The 21137-nt window shown below is 49.5% G+C and overlaps 1 protein-coding gene and 1 long non-coding RNA gene across 8 annotated transcripts in view; one reads left to right on the top strand and one right to left on the bottom strand.

The window, feature by feature from the left end:
* CAPN3 (calpain 3) overlaps positions 1–21137 on the bottom strand; it is a 48143-nt gene that overhangs the window by 5169 nt on the left and 21837 nt on the right. For 2 of the 7 annotated variants that reach the window (XM_030843029.2, XM_060294434.1), the window contains exons 2-13: positions 18905–18974; positions 17289–17407; positions 15661–15794; positions 14702–14870; positions 11583–11666; positions 10599–10684; positions 8375–8452; positions 7429–7589; positions 6047–6216; positions 5703–5714; positions 4835–5043; positions 4051–4087 (exon numbers count right to left, since the gene is read on the bottom strand). In XM_030843029.2, the coding sequence (XP_030698889.1) occupies positions 4051–4087; positions 4835–5043; positions 5703–5714; positions 6047–6216; positions 7429–7589; positions 8375–8452; positions 10599–10684; positions 11583–11666; positions 14702–14870; positions 15661–15794; positions 17289–17407; positions 18905–18974 (1329 nt within the window). Of the gene's footprint in view, positions 1–2265; positions 2284–4046; positions 4088–4834; positions 5044–5702; positions 5715–6046; positions 6217–7428; positions 7590–8374; positions 8453–10598; positions 10685–11582; positions 11667–13719; positions 13867–14701; positions 14871–15660; positions 15795–17288; positions 17408–18904; positions 18975–21137 lie in introns of all 7 variants that reach the window. The other 5 variants (XM_060294433.1, XM_060294436.1, XM_030843030.2 and 2 more) reach the window with 4 other exon arrangements.
* On the top strand, positions 13513–19216 carry LOC115845270 (uncharacterized). Its single transcript, XR_009563017.1, has 3 exons — positions 13513–13641; positions 18295–18578; positions 19133–19216. It is a non-coding gene; the product is annotated as an uncharacterized lncRNA (long non-coding RNA).

The following is a 21137-nucleotide window of genomic DNA, read 5'->3' on the forward strand; positions in this document are numbered from 1 at the left end:
AAGTAACTGATGGTTGTAGGGAATCGCAGAGCAAGTGGGGCTCACAGTCTGAGGCAGGGATGTGTGCCCATGGACATGGTGTGGCCATGGGGCACCCCTGCCAGGCACACATCTTGGGGCCCAAGTGTGGGTCTGGGCAACACAGGCAATAGAGTATAAGGGGCTTGCACCAGAGAGCTGAGGGCAAGAAACATGGGTTTCGGAGCAGACAAATACGATTTCCAGTTCCATTAGTTGTGTGTCCTTAGGCAAGTACTTCTGAGTCTTTATCCTCATCTATAAAAGGGGAATCATAACAGCACCTACCTTGTAGATACTGTTGTAATGAAAACAATGTATATTTTACCCCCAGCACAGGGCCTTAATATGCAGTGTTAGGTGCTTGATGAATCTCAGCTCTGGTCTGCATCAGCACCAGTGCTCGGGGGACCCCTATGACGGATCCTTCCAGACGCTGTCATGAACACTAACACCAAACCTTGTCTGATAGCCTATGGCTACTGCTCCGTGGGCTTGAGGATGCCCAAAGGTCAGTCATTTCTGGATGGCACTCTGGGTGGTCAAACCAGAATTCTAAAAGGGGCACCGTTATTGTGGGCACTACCACCCTGAAGACTATGGGGAGGTTATGGGGTGAATGGAGCAAGGATGAGGTTGTAATCTCGAGCTCCAAAACCACACAAGGGAAACAGTGACCTTGGTCTCAGATGGAAGCTTTCATCTGAGGCCCCTGAGATGCTCTTAGCACACATGGTCACCTTTAGTGATGGTGTTCTTACAGCAAAGTGGTCTTAACCAGGACACCCAGGAGGGACTATTCCTTAAGACCCCAGGAGGGGAAGCTGCCCAGGTAGCTCTCCTCATTTCTCCCCTTTAAAGCACTCACGTTGAGCAGCTCCTCTGGGGCTGTGCCAGTGAAGCTTCTCCTCCCCTTTCCCCTTTGCCGTCTGGACACGCACAGCAAGCAGAGTCCATCAGGGCCCATGACTTAGGGGGGCTTAGTTCAGAGAGAGAGGTCACTGTCTAGGAGGGGATTTGCAACAGGCTTCACCTGGAACAAGAGCCCTGGCAGTGACAGCCCCTCTGGGCGTCCTCACCGCCCCTTCCGCAGAAAGCTAAGAAAAAAGGAGTGGGGAGCAGGCAGGGAAATAGAGGGGGGAGAAGGAGCCGTCCTGTCTGCTGAGCAGGCAGCTGGCATCACAAGGCCCTCACTCTCCATGGAAATCCTCACACAACTCTCTCACTGTCCCTTGAGGAACAGAACCCATTGCCATTACCCGCAAGAATCAAGCCTTGCTTAGCTTAGCCAAACCGGTTTCTGAAAAAGAAGAGGTGCTCCTTCTGGTTTGTGCAGGACCCCCATGTCAGGCCCATTTTCACTGGAGGGCCATCCTCTCCCTCCCTCTTATGAGCGGGTAATATAACGTGGTGGTTCAGAGCACGGACTGCAGAGCCAGACCTCCTGGTTCCAAGGGCTGGCTCTGCCACTTACTGGCTGTGTGGTCTTGGGCAAGTTAGTCAATCTGCCTGTACCTTTTCTTCCTTTGAAAATGGAGCTAATAGTAGTACAGGCATACCTTGTTACATTGTGCTTTGCAAATACTGCCCTTTTACAAATGGAAGGTTTGCGGCAGCCCCGTGTTGAGCAAGTCTGTCGGTGCCATTTTCCCAACAGCATTTGCTCACTCTGTGTCTCTGTGTCATTTTGGTAATTCTTGCAGTATTTCAGACTTTTTCACTATTACGTTATTTGTTATGGTGGTCTGCAGTCAGTGATCTTTGATGTTACTACTGTGACTTGCTGAAGGCTCAGATGATGATTAGCATTTTTTAGCAATAAAGTATTTTTAATTAAGGTATGTCCTTTAGTTTTAATGCTATTGCACATTTAATAGACTACAGTATAGTGTACACATGACTTTCATATGCACTGGGAAACCAAAAAATTCGTGTGACTTGCTTTATTCTGATACTCGTTTTATTGTGCTGGTCTGGAACTGAACCTGCAATATCTCCGAGGTCTGCCTGTACCAATCTGATAGAGTTGCTGTGAGGGTTGAGAGAATCCATGGAAAACACCTAGAAGAGTGCCTGGCACGTAGCCTCCGCTCAGCAAGCATTAGCTATCGTTGCTGTGTACCCACAGATGCCACAGGAGCTCAGGGAAGGAGGTGGAGGGCTGGGGGGAGGGGGCAAGTCCAGTGCACGCATGCTCATGCGCACGCACACGCCGTGCTCTCTGCCCACTCACCCTCTTACACCCACCTTGGTTTTTTTCTTTTTCTGCACAAGGAAAGGAAATAATAAATGCAGAATAAGTGAAAAGCAAGTTCCCAGAAAACCCAGTGGCTTTTGGCTTCCCTGTGACCTGGTCCTCAGTGTGGGGTGAGGTTCCAGGGTCCAGAAATCCAGGTCACATGGAGCCAAATGGGCCTGGAGGGTGAAAGGAGAAGAGACTTCTCCAGGCCCAGAGACTGGGGGCTGCTATGGCTTTGCTTCTATAGTCCACTCTGCTATTGGACGTGGCCAAGGAAGGGGATCTTCTGGCAGATGTTTTGTATCTTTTAATGAAGTTGGTTACTAAAACACCAAAAAAAGTGGCTCACCCAGACTGGCCTGAAAATGAATTTTATTTGACTTACAGAGTTTCGGGTTTTGTTTTTTTGGTAAAATTAGAAGGTCTGGCAGGCTGCACGGGCCTGTGACCCCCTGTGACAGCAATCCAGGGAGCTGGGAGCAGCAGCTCTCTGCACCCTCCAGATTGCTACAGACACCACCACACCAGTTGTCTCTCCGACACTGAAACCAAGTGTCAGTTGAGAACTACAGGCAAATATACCAGTGTAGGGACACCAAAACCCCCATGCCTGCCTGCTCCACTCAGGTAGGTGACCTGCCAGTCCCTGTAAGCTTTTGAGTTTGCAACGTCTGATAAATACACTGATTACTGACATTCAAAAGATGAGACTAGCACCAAATGCACTTAATACTAAAACCAACATGATAATGTGATAATTCAGAAGGCACTTGGAGATCTGCCACTAGCACAGGGTCAGGATTAGAACCATGAGTGTCACTACCCAAAGACGACTCAGTGGGGCATTTGCTGTCCTCTTATTGGCCCAGGACACACCCACAGAACACAAGGGACAATTAATTAGCCAGAGCCCAAAGTCCAAGGCAGTCACAAGACTCCTCAACACAAGGAGACCCCAACACACACCAGCTCTGTGCATCTAACCCTGGGCCTCCCACCCTGGGGGGGGACAGGCCTCGGCATGGGATGGGGGAGAGAGCCTGAGTCTGGGCTCAGAGAATCTGGATGTGAGTTCCAGCCTTGCCATTTACAAGCTCTGTGAATTCAAGGGAGCCCTTTAACCCCACTGAGCCTCTGCTTCCTTACTTGAAAATCAGGGAGAATGACCTTATTATTACATCTCAGAAACCTTGCAAGGATCAAGTGAGATGACACATGTGAGAAGTACCTTGTAAGATGTAAAACACGTGAACAATAATCACCATTTAAGGGCCCGTGCTTTGCCAGACCCTTCATGTACATGATCTCATTGATTCAAAGCTCACAAAAGCCTTGCAAGGCACATATTACCATCCCTATTTTACAGGGTAGGAAACTGAGTCAGACGAGTTACATAACTTGTCTAGGTCACAGAGCTGGCAGGTGGAGGACCCGGGTTTTGAGACTCCAGAGCCAGTGTAGGGCTAGTTTTTTTCTATGTGAGATTCTAACTCAGAATCCAGAGCTGGCTGCTGCTGTTGTCATCCCTTCCTGTGGCCTTGATCCCTCCCCCTAATTGTTCAAACTGCTGCTCCTTCTAGGACTCTCTTCTGTCCTTCTAGCCCCTGGACTAAGTAAATATCCCCAGGACGTAACTTCCATGACTTCAGGCCATGCCACACAGAAGTTGTAGTAACACGGAGTAATTGCTCTGCACACCCCAGACTCCCACGTCCCTCTGCTGATACCCACTCTCTCCTCCATCACCCGCCTGTGCCCTGGGCCTTCTCACATGTAAGAGCCAAAACACTTACCACTGGCCGATCCACGGAGATTGTATTCTCAACTTCCCTGTGAGGAACACAAACATGAGGGTATCTCAGTGTCACCAGGAGTAAGTAGGAAGCACAGAGGGGATTTGCTCAGGCCACCTGGCTTCTCAGAGTCAAGTTGGCACTGACCTCAAGAGAACCCCAGGAACTAACATCCTCCACCACAGGTATCATTCCCTGCAGCCAAGTGCAGACACAGGGCTTCTTGTTGGCTTTGTCCAGATTTCCCCAAATGCATTACCCAGCCACCCTGTGCTTCTTTTAGGGACAGAAGTCAAAGTGGCAGGACCTATGAACTCACCTCTGATGACCAAGAGGGCAGGATGTGGCCTTGCTGCCCTCCCTGGACATCCTAATCCTAAAAGTTCAATCAACCCCAACTGTTCCTATCCCTCTTCCCACTTTATGTTTTCTCCTTATCATTTATCTAAATCTAATATACTCAGTATACTTTTTCCTGTACATTGTCATCTCATGCTAGAATGTTAAGCTCCATGAGGGCAGGGATTTCCTTCTGTTTAATTCACTGCTGTATCCTCAGTGCCTAGAGGAAGAGTGCCTGGGACATAGTAGGTGCTCGATAACTATCTGTGGGATGGATAGATGTAGGGGAGAAGTGGCCAGTGGCTTGGGAACAGGAGAAGAGGTACAGCCTGGTCAACATACCCCAGGACTCCTGGAGGAGACCTGTCCAGCTGCCTCACACCTCTAATCTCTGGAATGGGCCATGTGGGCTCTTAGGGGGAAAAGCCAGGCTGGGACTCACTCAGAGAGGTTCCTCTTTTCAGAGAAGACCCGGAGGATGAATTCCCCCTCCTGGTGGGGCTCGTAGGTGGAGGGCACAATGACGTACTCGCTGGGAGGCAGGCGGAAGCGCTCAGACACCTCCCGCATGTTGATGTAGGTTTTGCTCCTGGCCTTGGAGGCGTTGTACAGGAAGAAGTCCTTCTGCAGGTGCTGCTTGTTCCCGTGCATCTGAGGGAGAGAAGAGCCCAAGGGACCTGAGCCCCTCGGGAGGGACGCCCTGTCCTGCTCAGTCCTCCTCCAGGGAGTCCTCCCTGCCGATTCCCTGGTCACCCATTTCACAGTCATGAACCTACCGACTTCTGATTCCTAAGGCCTCGAATAGTTCAACATCCCTGGAGCTCCCTACTCCATCCATATCCCCTTCCTTTTCTGTTGTGATCCAGAAGTGAGTGTCAACTCTGGCATCCCCCACTCAGGGCCACTTACCAGAACTGCCACTGCTTAGCTCCAGATCACCTCCAGGCTGGGGAAGGACCCCAAGGAGGCAGGGGGAGCTGTGGCTGGGGTCTGAGGGAAGCGATCCCTCCACCCCAAAGAGGGCAGTCAGCCTCAGAATGTGTCTGTGTGACTCTGTGTGTGAGTGTGAGCGAGTGTGTGAGTGTGTGACAGTCTCTGGCGGGAGGGGTGAAAAGGCACATTGTAGGGGCGGTGGTCAGGAGGCCATGCAGTACCCTGAGGCCCTGACTCTGGAGTTGAGTAATGAGGGCAAGGCCCTCTCCTATTGTAGTCCTGCCCACAAACCCCACAGGAGGCTCCCCGATGTGCCACAGGTGGACACAGGCCCCCAGGTAACGCTGCACGCACTGCTGGCTGATCCACTTCTGTACCTCTTTGGGAACCTTGGGGAGAAACAGAAAAGGAAGGTGCTCAGATTCTGTGATTTCAGATCTAAACGGGGATGGAAAGCTTGCCAGAAGGGCATGCTAGCAATCATAGAGCAAATGCAGGGGTCTGACTCCCCGTGTAGCTACCTGGAGAGCCCTGGCCCCCCTCCACCTCCCCTAGACGGGGGGTTTTTTCCACTCGTTACAAACTTCTAAGAGGTTCTGATGCAAGTGGGCCCGATATCAGGAGTTTGGTGGGGTCATGGGTATTGGGGAAGCCGGGGGACCCCTCGGGAAGCCCCCTGAAAGCCTCCTTCCTGAAAAGGAGCTGATCAGGGACGGTGCACCTCATAGATGGCGAAGCCGATGGTGAAGAGGTTGGCCCCCAGCTTCCGGTCCTTCCGCCGGTTCTTCTGCATCAGGGCCACCAGGAAGCTGCAGATCACCTCGGACTCGTCAGGGTCGTCATCCTCCTCCAGGAGCTTCAGACGGTACTGAGGGTTGGTCCAGAAAGTGTCTGTGCCCCGCAGAAAGGAATTGTACATTCAGATCTGCCTCTCAGAGACAAGGCAGGATGATGGGAGATGAGACAGAGGGTACCTATTTATCTCTATCCCACCACACCTAGGTGCTCAAATATGTACGGAAAAAAAATGATCCAGGCATTTGTCTAATTATTTGGTGTGTGTGGGGTAGCCTTTACACCTTTATACAGATGGAGCTGCACTGATGCCTGCGTGGCTCCTCCTTCGTCTCTGAACTTTCATTCTCTGTCTTTGCTGATGGTTTCACTTTCCTCACCTCTCTCGTCAGTGTTGTTGGTCCCTGGGATTTGGTCCTAGGCCTCTTCTCTCACCCCATCATTCTACCTCCCTAGGCTGTCTTATCAACTCCCACTTTCGAACTGCTCCTTGCATGCTGGTGACGCTTGAGCTGCAGATCCCAGCCTCAATCTCTCTCTTGACTCTCTCCCTTTGTCCCTTTTATCTTTCTTTTTTTCTTCCTCCCTCCCTTCATTCCCTTCTTCCCTCCTTCCCTCCTTTCCTTCCTCTCTTCTTTCCATCCTTTCTTCCTTCCTTCCACAAATCTATATTGAGTCCCTATCGTAGAGTCAAGTACCATTCTTATCTATGCATCCAGTTCTCTATCACACATCTTCACCTGGATATTTACAGGTGCCTCAGACTTCCCATGTCCCAAAGTAAACTCCCCTCCCTCCCCTCCCCTCCCCACAACCGACTCCATCCAAAAAAACAAACAAAAAAAATCACCGATTGTTTTTCTCTTGTGTGTTTCATGTTACCTCCCTGGCACCATGTGCTCAGGCCCCCAGAGTGGGAATCTTGAAGTCGTTCTTCCATCTCCACATCACCCAGTATTGCCTCCCCTCAACCTGCCCCATCTCCCCTCCATCTCTGCTGCTCCTGACTTGGCCTAGGCTTTCCTCATCTCTGGCTTGAATTCTTGCAGAAGCTGCTAACTCAGTCCTCCAGTCCCATCCTCAGCATTATGAACACAGTCCTGTTCTGACATAATAACCTGCTTTAAGGTTGTTACCAGCTCCTTAATGCAAACTCCTCAGCATGGAGGTGTCCTCAGTAAAATGGGGACAGTTTAATAAGATAATGTGTGTCTGGGACTTCGTAGAGACTCAGCAAATGCTAGTTAATACTCTTCTACCTGGAACTTGTTCTGCTTGGACCCTTCCCCCATCCAGAGCATCTCCCACCTGGGAAGTTGCGGCAGCCTCCAGCAGAGCAGCCCCTCACCCAGCGGCCCTCGTTCACGGACACTGTCCAAGTCTGAAGCTTGTCGGACTCCAGGGCATCAGCTGTGAGGTTGCAGATCTCCAGCTTTGTGAAATGGTAGATGAAATCGTCATAGGACATCCTGAGAGGTTGGAAGAAGAGAGAGACCCATATGGGAGGCTGGGAAAGGTAAGACTCCAGGGCTAACACAGCACAATGAAATAGTCCAGAGCCACTTGGTCATGATCCTAGAGAGGACCCTGTCCTTCCTTTTTAGGGTCAGTACTGTCAGTTCTGATGTATCCCTTGCAATAACGACTCAAACTCGTGTGTTCTTGATGGGAGAGCTTGGCAGCAATTCAGTTCTCCAACGTGTTACTGTGTGCCCCTCCGCCGGGCTCAGGCACTGGGCCAGGGGAAAGAGAGAGAGTTGGGGAAGGACAGACGATGAAACAAGCAATTTGAAAGGTGGTGAGTATCACAGATAAATTAATCACAATCCTGAGGAAAACAAGGGGATCCTGAAGAAAGTTCCCTTTAATCTGAGACTTGAAGGCTGAGTAGAAATGATCAGAGTGAGGGTGAGGAGGGCCTTGACTGAGCAGAGTAAGTAGAGCTTCCTCGGCTCAGGAAACGGCCCCGCGGAGGCTGGGAGGGAGCAAGTGGCTGGAGCAGCGTGCGTGGTGGAGGGGCACAGAGAGGTGGGAGCCACAGCGTGCTGGCCCGGTCCTGGGCTCAGTCATCGCCATGACTCTTGGGCTCCTCTCAAAACCTCAGTCTTGCTGGGTCTCTGACTGGATTTGGAGAACAGGGCCCAGATGTCCCAAGGGCTGGAATCTGACGGCCTCTGTCCGGGGATGGAGGCTTGAGATTTCAGCTCCCACCCCGTCCCTTACCCTGTAGGGTCCTCTTGGGTCCTGGACTCACCAGAACTCTCCATCCTCCGTGACCTGGTGTTGCAGACGGGCCTTCTCATTCTTGTCCACAAAGCTCCAGTTCTTCCAACTGGAGGGAGAGTGGAGGAGTTAGGGAAGGAAAAAGAAAGGGAAGGCCTGGTGTGAGTTGGGACAGGAGGTGTCAGAGAAATATGAATAAGTTCAGAGAATAGGTCATCTCCAAACTGCAGCCAGTGTGAACCATCGAAATGCAAATCTGATCTGATACCCTCAGTGTAAAACCCAATAATTGCTTCCCACCATCCTCAGGATTAAGACCACACTTTTTGAATGGTTTATAAGGGCTTGACTCTTCTCTGGCTGAATCTTTAACTGTTCCTCACACTTTAAAGTTAGGAGTTGGGCTCTGGAAATAGGTAAACTGGGATTTCAATTTAATCATACCAGTACTAGCTGTAACCTTGGGCAAGTCACTTCACCCCTCTCAGCTTCTGTTTTCTCAACTGCAAAAGGGGAATGATTATATCACCTACTCACAGGGCTGTGATGAGCAAGAAATGAAATAACGCATGCAAAACTTTTAGAACAGACCCATCATCTAATAAGTAACTGTCTGAGTTACTGAGAGAAAGACCAGACATGTAAACTTCTCCTTCCTCCTGCCACCCCACGAAACATCCCAGTTCTATGTTTTAAAAGGCTGGGCAGTTTTACACACTCTTTCTCCCGAAGAAGGAGGAAATAAAGCACATTTGTGTTTCAGGCATGTGGAGGAGAATGAAACTAAACGAGTTTGGAGAGGTAAGGGATTGAGGAAGTGCTTGGAACCAGGGAATACCTACCGGAGGGGAAGTGGAGATTCCTGAGACCGGCAGGAGGGGCACAGTGGCGGGGAGTTGGGGGGAGGGTCTCCTTGTGTGACTGAGGCTGGGCCCCACTAGTCAGTGACCCCTGCCGTGGAGGTGTTGGCGGAAAGTGAGTTAAGGCCAGACACCAAGATCTGAGACTGGAGGACACAGCGAGGGTCCCTGTGGGTGACTCGGGTCAGTGGAGTGGACAACTGATGGGGCACCGAGGGCCTTCGCAGAGCAGAGAGCCCAGTTCAAATGCCACTCCCTCCAGGCAGCTTTCTCCCTTCCTGTCCCACCCAGACCAGGAGAAGGGCTCCCTCTCTGTGACCCGTACCATAGCATTTCTCTCAACGACTAGTGTTTTTCTGTCCTTCCCACTGGACCTTAAAGCCTACAGGGCAGGCCCTGAATCTCTGCGTTCATTTCTAAGTCCCCAGACAGTAGCATGGGGCCTGGCACGTACTGCACACTGAGGAACTGGGGATTTGTCGCACGGATAGGAGAAGGGAACGGTAAGGAGACCAGGATCAGCACCTTATCGGTCTACTGAGCGAGGCTGCCTGCTCACGGAAGGGCCCCAGTGCTTAGACCTGTGCTTGGGATTCAGTAGGTGCTCAGCGAATACTTGCTAAGTGACGCCAAATGAACCAGTAATTACGGTGCCCTGAGATGAGAGGTATGTTGAGGTAAGCCAGGGGCTGAAGGACACACACAGCCTGGGTGTGGTCCTTCCCAGCTGCTGAGTCCTGCTTTCCCCGCCTTGGGAATAAAGGAGCTCTAGGGCCTACTCTCCAACCAGAGAGGTGGAGTCAGGAGCCAGTGATTGGGGTGGGACAATAGAGGCTTTGTGAACATCCTGCAGCCTTCATAACAGCTTCCCCAGGTGTGCTATTTTTGCTACCCCCAGTCACTTGCTCTCAGTGATAAGCAGTACAGTTCTTGCAAAGGGCCTGTGCATCTCTTTATGGGGATAGTGAGGGAGAGGAAATCTTAGCACTAGTTAGGCGCTCTCCTGACACAACCGCATTTTCTCCTCATAACAGCCCACCGGGTAGGTGCTAACGTTGTTCCCATTTTACAGATAAGGCAACAGAGATTCCGAGAAGGGAAGTCACCTGTCCAGTCCAGACTCCTGCATCAAGACTCCCCTCCTGCCTGGACCTAGCCCAGGCTTTCTAGGCATCTTTCCTTTCCAGACAGTGGCCATCGGCAAGCTCTCTGGATCCCAGGTTCCCGTGGCTCTGCTCCCAGCCCTTCCTGAAGCCCACGTCCCCTCTTCTCCTCTGCGGATCCTTGGTTTTAAGGGTGATTTTAGACCAAGCATTTGTAGTACTCTTGTGGCTCGGTACCCAGCCCTGCCTTGCCCCAGGCCTTGTCCCCTATTCGTGGGGTCCCCGCACCCACCTGTCACTCCAGGAGCCATTCCACTCCACCTGGCCCCAGGGGTTCCGCAGCCGCACCAGCTTCACTTTCTCACCCTTGTACAGGGCCTTGAGCAAAGAGAAAAAGCTTTCTCCCTTTGGGCCCTTTCTGAAAGGGGGTCTTCTGTCTTGCCCTGAGGGCTGGGGTGGGAGTGGGGAGAGAATCCTGTACAGGGGCCTGTCCTGCCTGGCCCCGGTCAAGGACACTAATGACAAGTGCCCTGTGGAATGGCAGGGTGACGGGTCAGAACCTTAGGGCTGAGTCTGCAGGAGTCAGGCTTGGCCACCACCTTGCCATCTTCTAAGAAGTGATTTTCCCAGCGAACATTTGGCCATTCAGAGCTTTGGGAGAGGAAGCAGGGAATATAATGTAGGGCTCTGCTAGCACAAGGTGCCTCTGTGTGAATTAGGTAAAACGCCCCTGCTGGCTGAGGAACTATAGAAAATGTCCCTTCCAGATGGATCCATCAGAAAAAGGGGCCCTTCCTCCTGTCTGCTGCATGGGCTGCTGCATACGACTGCCCCTCTCTGCCCATCTCTGTGAACAGGGCACCACTCACCCAGTTGTGCACAAGGGGCCTGACAAGGTTCCTGTCTGTGACGTGACCCAGTGAAGGCCAGACATCCCAGGGGGAGCAAAACCTTGGAACTGACCATGGAAAACAAGGAACACAAGAGCCCATGATATCAACTTCATAACACCAAAGTGCTTTCTATTTGTTCTTTGGAAATGTTGGGGCAATTGCTATCTTTAGCACTAAAAACAAACATAAACTGAGCACCATCTTGTGGCAAGATCCACCTGCCAGTCCCAGTGGTCTCCCCCAACCCCAGGCGCTCGGCCTGAGTGCCTGATTGGAGGCAAATTCTACAGATGTGAAGGGACACAGAAAGCCAAGTCCTGACTTCGGGAGGTTCACCCAAGTAGCCCCTCAAGTCCCGTCCCGCCGAGTCCCGCCAGGCTCACCTCCTCCAGCCCAGTGACTGAGTAGGCGTGGCCTTTGACCAGCCCGCAGGCCATTCTTGTCTCGTACTGAACTGGAACAATCGTCTGTGGAGTGAAAACCAGACAACCTGTCAGGGGTTGCTGCCTGAGACAAAGTTCACACTGGTTCATGTCCTGGGTTCTGCGAGGACGAGGACTCCTCCGCACCCTGGAAGTGTGCCTCCCAGCCATGAGAAGGCCCTCACTAGCCCTTTCAGAGAGCCAAGAAAATGCAGCCCAGACAAGTGGTTTCCCCAGACCGTCGGAGAGCGACATGGAGCTGGGGCACGAGGTGGGTGAGAGCGTGCCTGGCCCTCCTTTCTCGATCCCTTGGGGTCCTGCAGAGGAGGAAGTCGGGGCAGATGGAGGCTGCCCTGGATTGGGCTCCCCTTCCCCTGAGCCCACCCAGGGTTGACTATTCCTGGAAGAGAAAGGGATTGGAAAAAGACGAAACATGTAGGTCTAACCCTTTATCCTCACATCCCCTCACTTCCTCCACACACCCCCACCCCAGAACACGCTCAAGAAATCAAAAGCGCCCAGGGAGAGAATTCTGAGGAGGCCAGAGGAGAGTCCTGCTGAGACATGACCGTGCCTCAGGGAGCAGGGGTAGCTCTTCCATTTGAGATTTGCAGCCACAGGAGATCCTCGGCAGAGGGGTAGGATCACCAAAGCCCAGGGAGCCCTAGACGGATCTCTGTGGCTTCACTTTGCCTGATAGCATAACAGCTTTAAGAGGAGCAGCCTGGAGGCCTTTTCAAGGTGAGGGGTGTGTGGAGGGCCAGGGCTTTTTGCGTCTCAGCCTCTTCCAGATTCCAGTCTTTATAGGACCCAGACCATGCTGAATAGAGAGGGAGGGGGGCAGGAGATGCGTGCATCTCTCAGTTCTAGGTGGTGGGGGCAGGGGAGGGGGGGGAGGGAGCCACTTGAAATGACTCTTGTGGCATTCCTTATGCATACCTAGCTATTGCACTGCTGGCCATCTGTCCTAAGGAAATCATCATGGACAGACACAAAGATGTATCTTATAGGATGTTCGTCGTAACATTTAAACATAATAGCCAAGAACAGAAAAAGAAAACAATCTAAATTCCCAATAATAAGGTATTAGGTAGATAAATGATAACTTATTTGCATGGTGGAATATTGTGCAGCCACTAAAAAAAATGTTAGAGGAGACACATTAAGAATATAATTCTTGGGCTTCCCTGGTGGCGCAGGGGTTGAGAGCCTGCCTGCCGATGCAGGGGACGCGGGTTCGTGCCCCGGTCCGGGAGGATCCCACATGCCGCGGAGCGGCTGGGCCCGTGAGCCATGGCCGCTGAGCCTGCGCGTCCGGAGGCTGTGCTCCGCAACGGGAGAGGCCACAACAGTGAGAGAACCACGTACCGCAAAAAAAAAAAAAAAAAAAAAAAAAAAAGAATATAATTCTCATTGCCACATTAGGAATATAAAGCTAACTGAAAAAAGCATGCTGCAAAGAGGTACATACAGTATGACAGCTATTTTAAAATAAAAATTTAGATTCATAGTATGCATAGAAAAATACTAGAAGGACGTATACCAAACGTTATTATCCTTAGATGGGGAAAATAATAGCTTAATTTTTCTTCTGCTTTACTCCATGGCACATATTACTTCTAAAAGTACTAGAATATAAGCTCTGGGGCGGGGGTGTTGGGGGGAGACTGCTTGTTCACTAGAATCCTAAACAAAGGGGAGAGAATTTTCTGTGTTTGCTAGAAGACTACCCAGTGCCTAGTAGGAGCTCAATAAATATGTGTTGCATACATAAATGAACAAATTAGAAGGAGAGAAGTACTTTAAAATGAATGAAGTCTCTCTTGTATTTCTGTCTGTTAATTCGTTATCAGAGAAACTGCCTGGACCATGGAGTTTGAAGGACCTCCCACAGAGATTCCCTCCAAAAGCTGCCTCCCGCACCTTCCTCAGGAACCTTGGAGAGGGCAAGTTATTCCAACCCAGAACCTTGGAAGGCCTCGGGAGGAGCCTGTGTGTGAGGTGCTGGCTGCTGAGGAAGGTCTGACACCACATACAACAGGGCTGGGTCATGCAGGTGGGAGGGATGGTCAGCCCTGACAGTCAGAGGCGTACACACCCGGGTCGGTCTGTCATCTGAGAATCCCTCAGGGATGAGGTCTGAATCCCTGAGATGCGAGTTATTCATATTCCTCACCATCCGCTCAATCAAGTCCCTCATGTTCAGACCAGAAGGAGAGGTTCCATAGGTCATGTTTGTGCCATCCTGAGGCCCGACGGGGAGGGCAGGGGAAGGGGCGGGAGAGAAAGCAAACAAAGGAGGGTGACAGAAAGGGAAGGAGAGAGAAAGAAGGGAGGGGACAGACAAAAGAAAAGAGTAGAGGTAAGTAGAGCATGAATGCAGAAAAGACGGAGAACAGTGATGCAGAAAGAAAATGTTCATCCATGGGTGCTTTATGCTGGCTTATCTTCCCAAGCTTCCCCAGCTACTGGGTGTACTAGGAGAGGAAGGAACAGGAATTTAGCTTGGGGCTCTTCTTCAGCAGTGGAAATCGCCAAGACTATTTATGATACATTGAGCAGCCCCCAGGAAAGGTGTGTCTCCTGGCCAGTCTGCCATTCCCTTAGTCTTGGCTCTGGTCTCAGTTCACACCACTTTGTTGCACAGGCTGAGTTTCTCCCAGATTACAACACAAAGCCCGTATCCCAAGTGAGAGATACAATCAAAGCTCAATGACCGGGAGGCTTTCTTAGGGAACTGGTGGGCTCAGGTCCCTAAGCCAAGTCTGTGGCCAGCTTAATAGTGGCATGCTGGGACTGAGAAACACTGACCACAGAGGCCTACACTGACATAGGCCTCTGGACCTATTTCCACCTAAATTCCAGGGCTTAGAATGTCGTTGCTGAATATCTTCATTGAAAATCTCCACAAACTCTTCTCCCTTGAGAAATTCCCAATTTTCAAAGTTGAGAACCAGTTCCACCTTCCTAAAACAGTAGATTCACCCTGTCCCAGAGGAAAGCCCTCTGCTGCTAGTCACTGGGTAAGGCTTCCCAATAGTTGGCAGCTTCCTGCCCTGCATCCCACACCCTAGACTTACATCAATGGAGCAACCCATGAGGGAGCCCCTCTCGATGGCTTTCTTCATGATCTTGTACATGTCTCTGGGAGCATCCTTGATTTCAAAAAACTCTGTTACTCCTCCTGTGAAGTCCTCCATGGCCTCTGTAGTGTTCCCACCTTTCAGGGCTTCATATGAACCATGGAGCCTTAGAGAGAGGATGAAGACCAATCTGGGGTCACAGGGTTCTAGGAAACATGACCCAGGTACCCCTACCACCAGAACTTTACTCTTTGGTCCTGTGATGTTGTCTCATCCAGTTCACCAACAAGCCTGTAAGCTGTTGGAATAGGTACTATGATTCCCTTTCTTCACAATGGAGAAACTGAGCTCTAGAGGCTAAGTGACCAGCTAAGGCCACAGAGAGGAGAAACACTGGGATGGAACCCACTATTCCCACTTCCTGATGCTTTCCACTATACCCTGAACCTGAGGTAGGGCTCTGTTAAAGCCATTAGTAGCTGGGGTGGGGCTTCTAAGTTTAGAGACAACATGGCTTTATTAATATATTGCAAGCTCATGAGGTGGAGCCAAGCCAGACTCTGGGATCTGAGCTCCAAAGATACAATGCGCTCATCTAGGATTCGCAATGCCACCAAGAAGGCAGGATTAAAGAGCTCACTATGAGAAGCTAAAGCTAAAGATTTCCTACACACGTCTTATTTCTACTCTTAGTGGTTTTACTTAGAATCACCGCTGCCTGGACCAGATCTTCTCTGACTTTGTGTCACAGTTGAAGACACACACACACACACACACACACAGATCTTCTCTGACTTTGTATCACAGTTGAAGACACACACACACACACACACACACACACACACACACACACACACACACACACACACACACACACACACACACACACACGGGCTGGATTTTGCAGTCCACCTCCTCGCCTCTAGCCCTGCCTCTCAGTCTAAAGTGCTGCTTACTTAGCATAAGCCTTCTCCAGCAGAGCGCTCCAGAACTCATTGTGGTGGTTGGATTTGGTGAAAACCAGTTCATTGTTGTAAGTCGGCAGGCAGTCATCAATAACCACGTCCACCCAGTCTCCATAGCGCCAGAACTGCACAGAAGCGTCAAGCACAGAGTCACATCCTCAGATTACCATTGGGAAATGTGTCCCTACCCCACATTCCTTAATACCAAGCACCTTGGGTTTGGAGTGTGTGACTCTTTCTCTAACTGGACTGGGAGCTCCTTGAGGGCAAGAAGTGGTTTACAAACCACCCTGTCTTCCACCCAGTCCAGCTCGGTATGGGGGATGGTCGGCGCTCCCTACATACCTGAGGGCTTGAGATTTTCCTTTTCCTGCTCTGTAAGTCTGGGGTGTGGCTTAGGTATCAGTATTTTTAGGCATCTCAACTGATCCTGATATGCAGTCAGGGTTGAGAACCACTGGTCTAGGTGAAGATGATGTATGATTTCTGTATTTCTTGATGACAAATAAGGTAGAAATTGCTGCTGAAGAAGAAGGATTGACGTGGAAAAGGAAAGTGACCCAGAATATACTCTGGCTAAAGCAGGAACACTGTCCAATATTCTCAATTCTGGATGATGTTCTTTTTTGAACAAATCAGTTTTGACCCAAGAAATCCAAATGTAGTTTAATTTCCTTCTAATGACATTTTCTCCCTTATGGACAAGAGGGCAAAAATCTGTCTGGTCTTTGTGTTTATGATCCTTTAGATATCAGACCTTTTAAATATTTGAGGGAGGTGAGTCGCTTGATTTTGAAGAAACAAAATTCAGGGCCCAGCTGCCTTGCCTGAGCTGGGACGGCAGCAGGACACTGATCCTGAACGTGCAGAGAAGACCCTTTCTGAAGTCTTCAGTCCTGGGATAGGAGATCAACTGATGATCTGGGTCAGCCCAGGACATTTGGAGCCTTAAGGGCTGGAGACAGATTGATGCCTCAGAACCCCAATATCTGCTAGATGCCCACATACGAAGCTCATCTCAGTTCTGGGCCAGCACAGGGTTTGGCTCTTTGCCAGGACAATTTGGATCCAGAAAGTTTCCAATGGCTGAATTGATTCTGGAACCAAAAGACTCATTGCGGGGCCGAAGCAGAAGCCTGGTTCCCAGATTAACCAGACTTTTCTTCCAGAGGCTGGAAAGGGTGCATGATAGTCTTGGTATAGATCTGTGTTTCAGGGACACAAGTAAAAAGGAGCTGCAGCTGTGGGTGGGATTTCCTTTACAACCTAAAGGGCCCTCTGGATTCCCAGTGCTAGTATCTTAGGGATTTACTTGAGAAGGGCTGCCAGTAATAACACAGAAGCCAGCCAGCTGGAGAGGAAAAAATAGACCCACAGGTCAGCAAACAGGATATCCTCCAACCTTTCTGGGGCCTAGCGGAAGGTGTAGGGGTTTGAGGGTCGGAAGAGATAAACAACTGCTTCCTCACAGGCTTGAGGCCTGAAGGGGATCACTGCCCACATCCATGGCCCCGAGGGTGGGTGGGAACCTTTCCTGGAGCCACTGGGAAGTGAAGGCAGGGAGACCAGTGGTGAGTAGACAGCAGCTGGCCCTCTTAACTACACTCCCTTGACCTCACCTGGAAGTGAAAGATCCCCGCGTAGTTTTCGGTGAAACTCTGATCATGGGGTATGACCCGGAAAAGCAGTCGCTTGTTCAGGGTCAGGCAAGCGATGGCTGCGAGAAACCAGCAGTCCCCTGCAGGCAAACACGCGGCACAGGTCACGGGAGGGCCCACACCTCCAGGGAAGACGGAGACTCCATCCCCATCGGCTTCTCTACTTCTCTGGAGAAGGGCGTTCACTTGGCATTCACTGTCCCACTTCCAGATCTGACCTTACAGAGGTGTCAACCCAGGGAAGGAGTGTGACAGCAGTCTCTGGACCATGTGATCAACAGGGTAACTTACTCCCTTGTGACTGGCTTTCCTGAAAACTGTAGGCAATTTCTCTGTCTGCAACATAAGCTCAGACCTCCATTTGGACCTCAGTGGAGATGGGGCAGTAGGGGTCATAACTGTGTCATTCTTTCCAACACCCACAGGAAATCTGCCTGCCCTGTAACTTTGCAGTGTGAGTCCATTTCCCCTTCGGACCTTGGCAGAGACTGAGCATCTGAGAGCCATCAGTGCAGCCCATTTGTATTGTAAGGAAAGCTGGCTAGTAGTTGGAGGTGGCACTTTGCCCTGTGTATGTGTGTGTATGCGTGTGTGAATGCCCAAGGGGCAGGCCTGGATCACTAACAGAGCACAGACTATATACAAGGCCTTCGTTGTGCTCTGTGGGATATGACAGCATCTTTGAGACTGCAGAGGGGAGGCTGAGAGCTGCCACAGCCCTCCTCCCACCATTGGCCCCCCCCAGACCCCCCCAGGCAGCCAGCCTCTCCTCTGAAACAGGCCCAGATTATTAGCTTGCCCAGGGCTCTGCAGGCAGTCTTCCCTCGAGTGCAGGAACTCAGATATCCAAAACTTCTTCAGCCTCTCCTTCTGGGGCCAGATTAGCCAAATTCATTTGGTCTTGAGTGCCCTTTTCCCACAAGTTTTAAACTGTGTTTGTCGATGTCTCTCCAACTTTATTTCACAGAGCTTTCCCACAGTCCACACCAAAGATAATACTTCCCGAACAAGAGGCTGAGACAGAGGAAAGACTGGTGAAGCAGACAAGCTAACCAACCAGACAGAAAATTGGACGCTCATCCACATGGCAAATGTCGTCTTTGTTGAAAGACTCCTTTAATATGAAGCTATTCTGGGGCAATTTCAACAAGAGTTCGAGTTACAAAAGCACATTTTGTGAGCATATAGATTCCATGTGCTCAAGGGACACGCGTGGTACATGGACAGTTTCAGAGCTGACTTCTAAGGAAGGTGGGTACAGCTAAAAGCAGGGCTTTTGTCTCGCTGAGTGGGGTGTGTGAGTGTCCTGGAGACTCTGGAGAGGAGGCTGTGGAATGAGGCACACCTCCTGTGACACAAGGCAAAGAACTAGTGAGAAAGGTGGGAAGGACAGAAATTAAATGAAGCAATCACCAGCGCGTTGATAAATGAGTATAAGGTAATGTTATCAAAACCTCCTCCCCCCAGTTCATTAAAAGCAAAAACAGGTTATTGTCCCTTTATTTACTGTGAAAGGATCACACCTTTTAATCACCCCTTGATTGTTTGGCTAGATATGACCCGAGGGACTTTCCTACCTAGATCTCCTTGACAGATGTCAGTTCTGTTGGCTCCACCAATGATAAATCGGGGATTCTCACAAATTTCCTGTGAAACAAAAAGGAAATAATAATAGTAGCAGTAGCTATTATTTACTGAGGTCCATACGTAGTACTGGCATCACATATCAAGAGTTTTACACACACCACCCATTTAAACCTCCAAAAACAGCCCATGAATTGGATACTATCATTCTTGTTTTTCAGATGAGGACACCAAGGCCCAGAGAGGTTAAGAAACCTGCCCAAGGACACACAGCTAGTAAGTGAGAGAAGCCAGATACATGGCTTCTTTTCCCATTGTTCCACACTGCTCCCTCACACTGATATACTGTCTGAGTAAAGATGCACCTTGAGAGTTAGGGCAGTGTCATTACTGTCACAGCTTTGGAGGGACAATAGAAAACATGGCTCTTGCTTTTTTTTTTTTTTTCTCTGCCAGGGAAAAGAGGTACAGGAAGGAAAGTAAATATCTTTTTCCCCAAGACATGGTAACATAGATATTTAGTATCAGCATATGTCCCAAGGGCCACAGGACTTGAAAGCTGGGGAGAGCCGAGGGTAAATTTGGTGTGGGCCTCAGAGGCCTCCCCATCTGTTGGCGGGTGCGTTCTTTTTTTTTTCTGGAGGGTGCGTTCTTTATTCAAGGTAACCCAATAGGACACCCCTGGCCTGAGCAGTTTTCAAATCCAGGCACTACCAATTATGTGTATTCCAACAGAGACCAACAGAGGGTGCTCTTGTTTTTGTTTGGATGTGTCATGCTTTGGGGTTTTTTTGTTTTTTTAAAATTTTTTTATTATTTTTTATTCTTTGGCTGCGTTGGGTCTTCGTTGCTGTGCGCGGGCTTTCTCTAGTTGCAACAAGCGGGGTCTACTCTTCACTGTGGTGCGCAGGCTTCTCATTGCAGTGGCTTCTCTTGTTGCAGAGCATGGGCTCTAGGTGCACGGGCTTCAGTAGTTGCAGCATGCAGCCTTCAGTGGTTGCGTGCGTAGGCTCAGTAGTCATGGTGCGTGGGCTCTAGGGCGCGCGGGCTTCAGTAGTTGTGGCGCACGGGCTTAGTTGCTCTGCAGCGTGTGGGATCTTCCTGGACCAGGGCTCAAACCCATGTCTGCTGCATTGGTAGGCGGATTCTTAACCACTGCGCCACCAGGCAAGTCCCCATGCTTTGTTTTTTAACTTTTGAAATAATTGTAGATTCTGTGTTTTTGTTTTAACACCGTTCTTCACAGCTTCGAGAAGCTTATCCCAGTGACACAGCCCTCTCCTTCTGTCTCCCCCATCACAACAAGCTGGTATACTCACATGAGTTGAAGCTCCCTGCACTCAGGAATCTCTCTCTCCTACTAGATGGAAAGTCAGTCATGCTTAGACCACACCACACACACATCCCGCCTGAAGTTCTTAATCAATGGAAGGATAAACCCAAAACAATAATTTTTAAAAAGGTTACCTATAGGAGAGGGAAGGATTAAGGGGGTGAATATAGGGATGGAAGTAAAACTCTGAATATAACTGTTTGAAAATAGTTTTGACTTAGGAATCATGTAAATTTTATAGAATTAAAAGCCAAAATTAAATACAATTTTAAAAAGCAATCTTTAAAAGCTGAGAGCAAATTGAAGCAAAGGAACCAAACTGCTTATCAAATTGATGGCATGGCCACACACATAAAATGAATTCTTTCAAGTGACTTAAAATATAAAATTTTGGTTGTTTATTCCTTTTGGGATATAGCCTAAGGTCAAAAACCAAAACCATAAAGAAATGTGAACCATAATAAAGAAAAATAACATGGTTATTACTTCAAAACTTTGACATGTAGGATAAGGTAAATAAGAATGTACATTAATGTCATTAGGAACCAGGATATTTTTAGTGTAAAAGAAAATATGTAAAATGATAAAACTGAATGACTTAAGTAACAATCCTGCAATGTTAAAGTTGAATTAGATATATAACTCATGATTTATTTTTGTCTCCCTAGAAAAAATTTTCTATCTCTCTGCACTAAAACAAAAGAAACAAAAAAACTAGAAGCAGTAAAAATCTAGCAGTAAAGAAAACATCAACATCTGGAATGTGGTCTTTAAAAACCATTTCCCACTAATAAAATATAAAACTCTCATCATTCCAAATAAGAGTCTTTCCTCTTAACAAAGAAACCAATTAAGGTATAGTCAACATATGTTATTTTTGTCTCCCCAGTGTT

This window comes from Globicephala melas, chromosome 2 (genome assembly GCF_963455315.2).
Source record: "Globicephala melas chromosome 2, mGloMel1.2, whole genome shotgun sequence".
In the NCBI taxonomy this organism is placed as follows: domain Eukaryota; kingdom Metazoa; phylum Chordata; class Mammalia; order Artiodactyla; family Delphinidae; genus Globicephala; species Globicephala melas.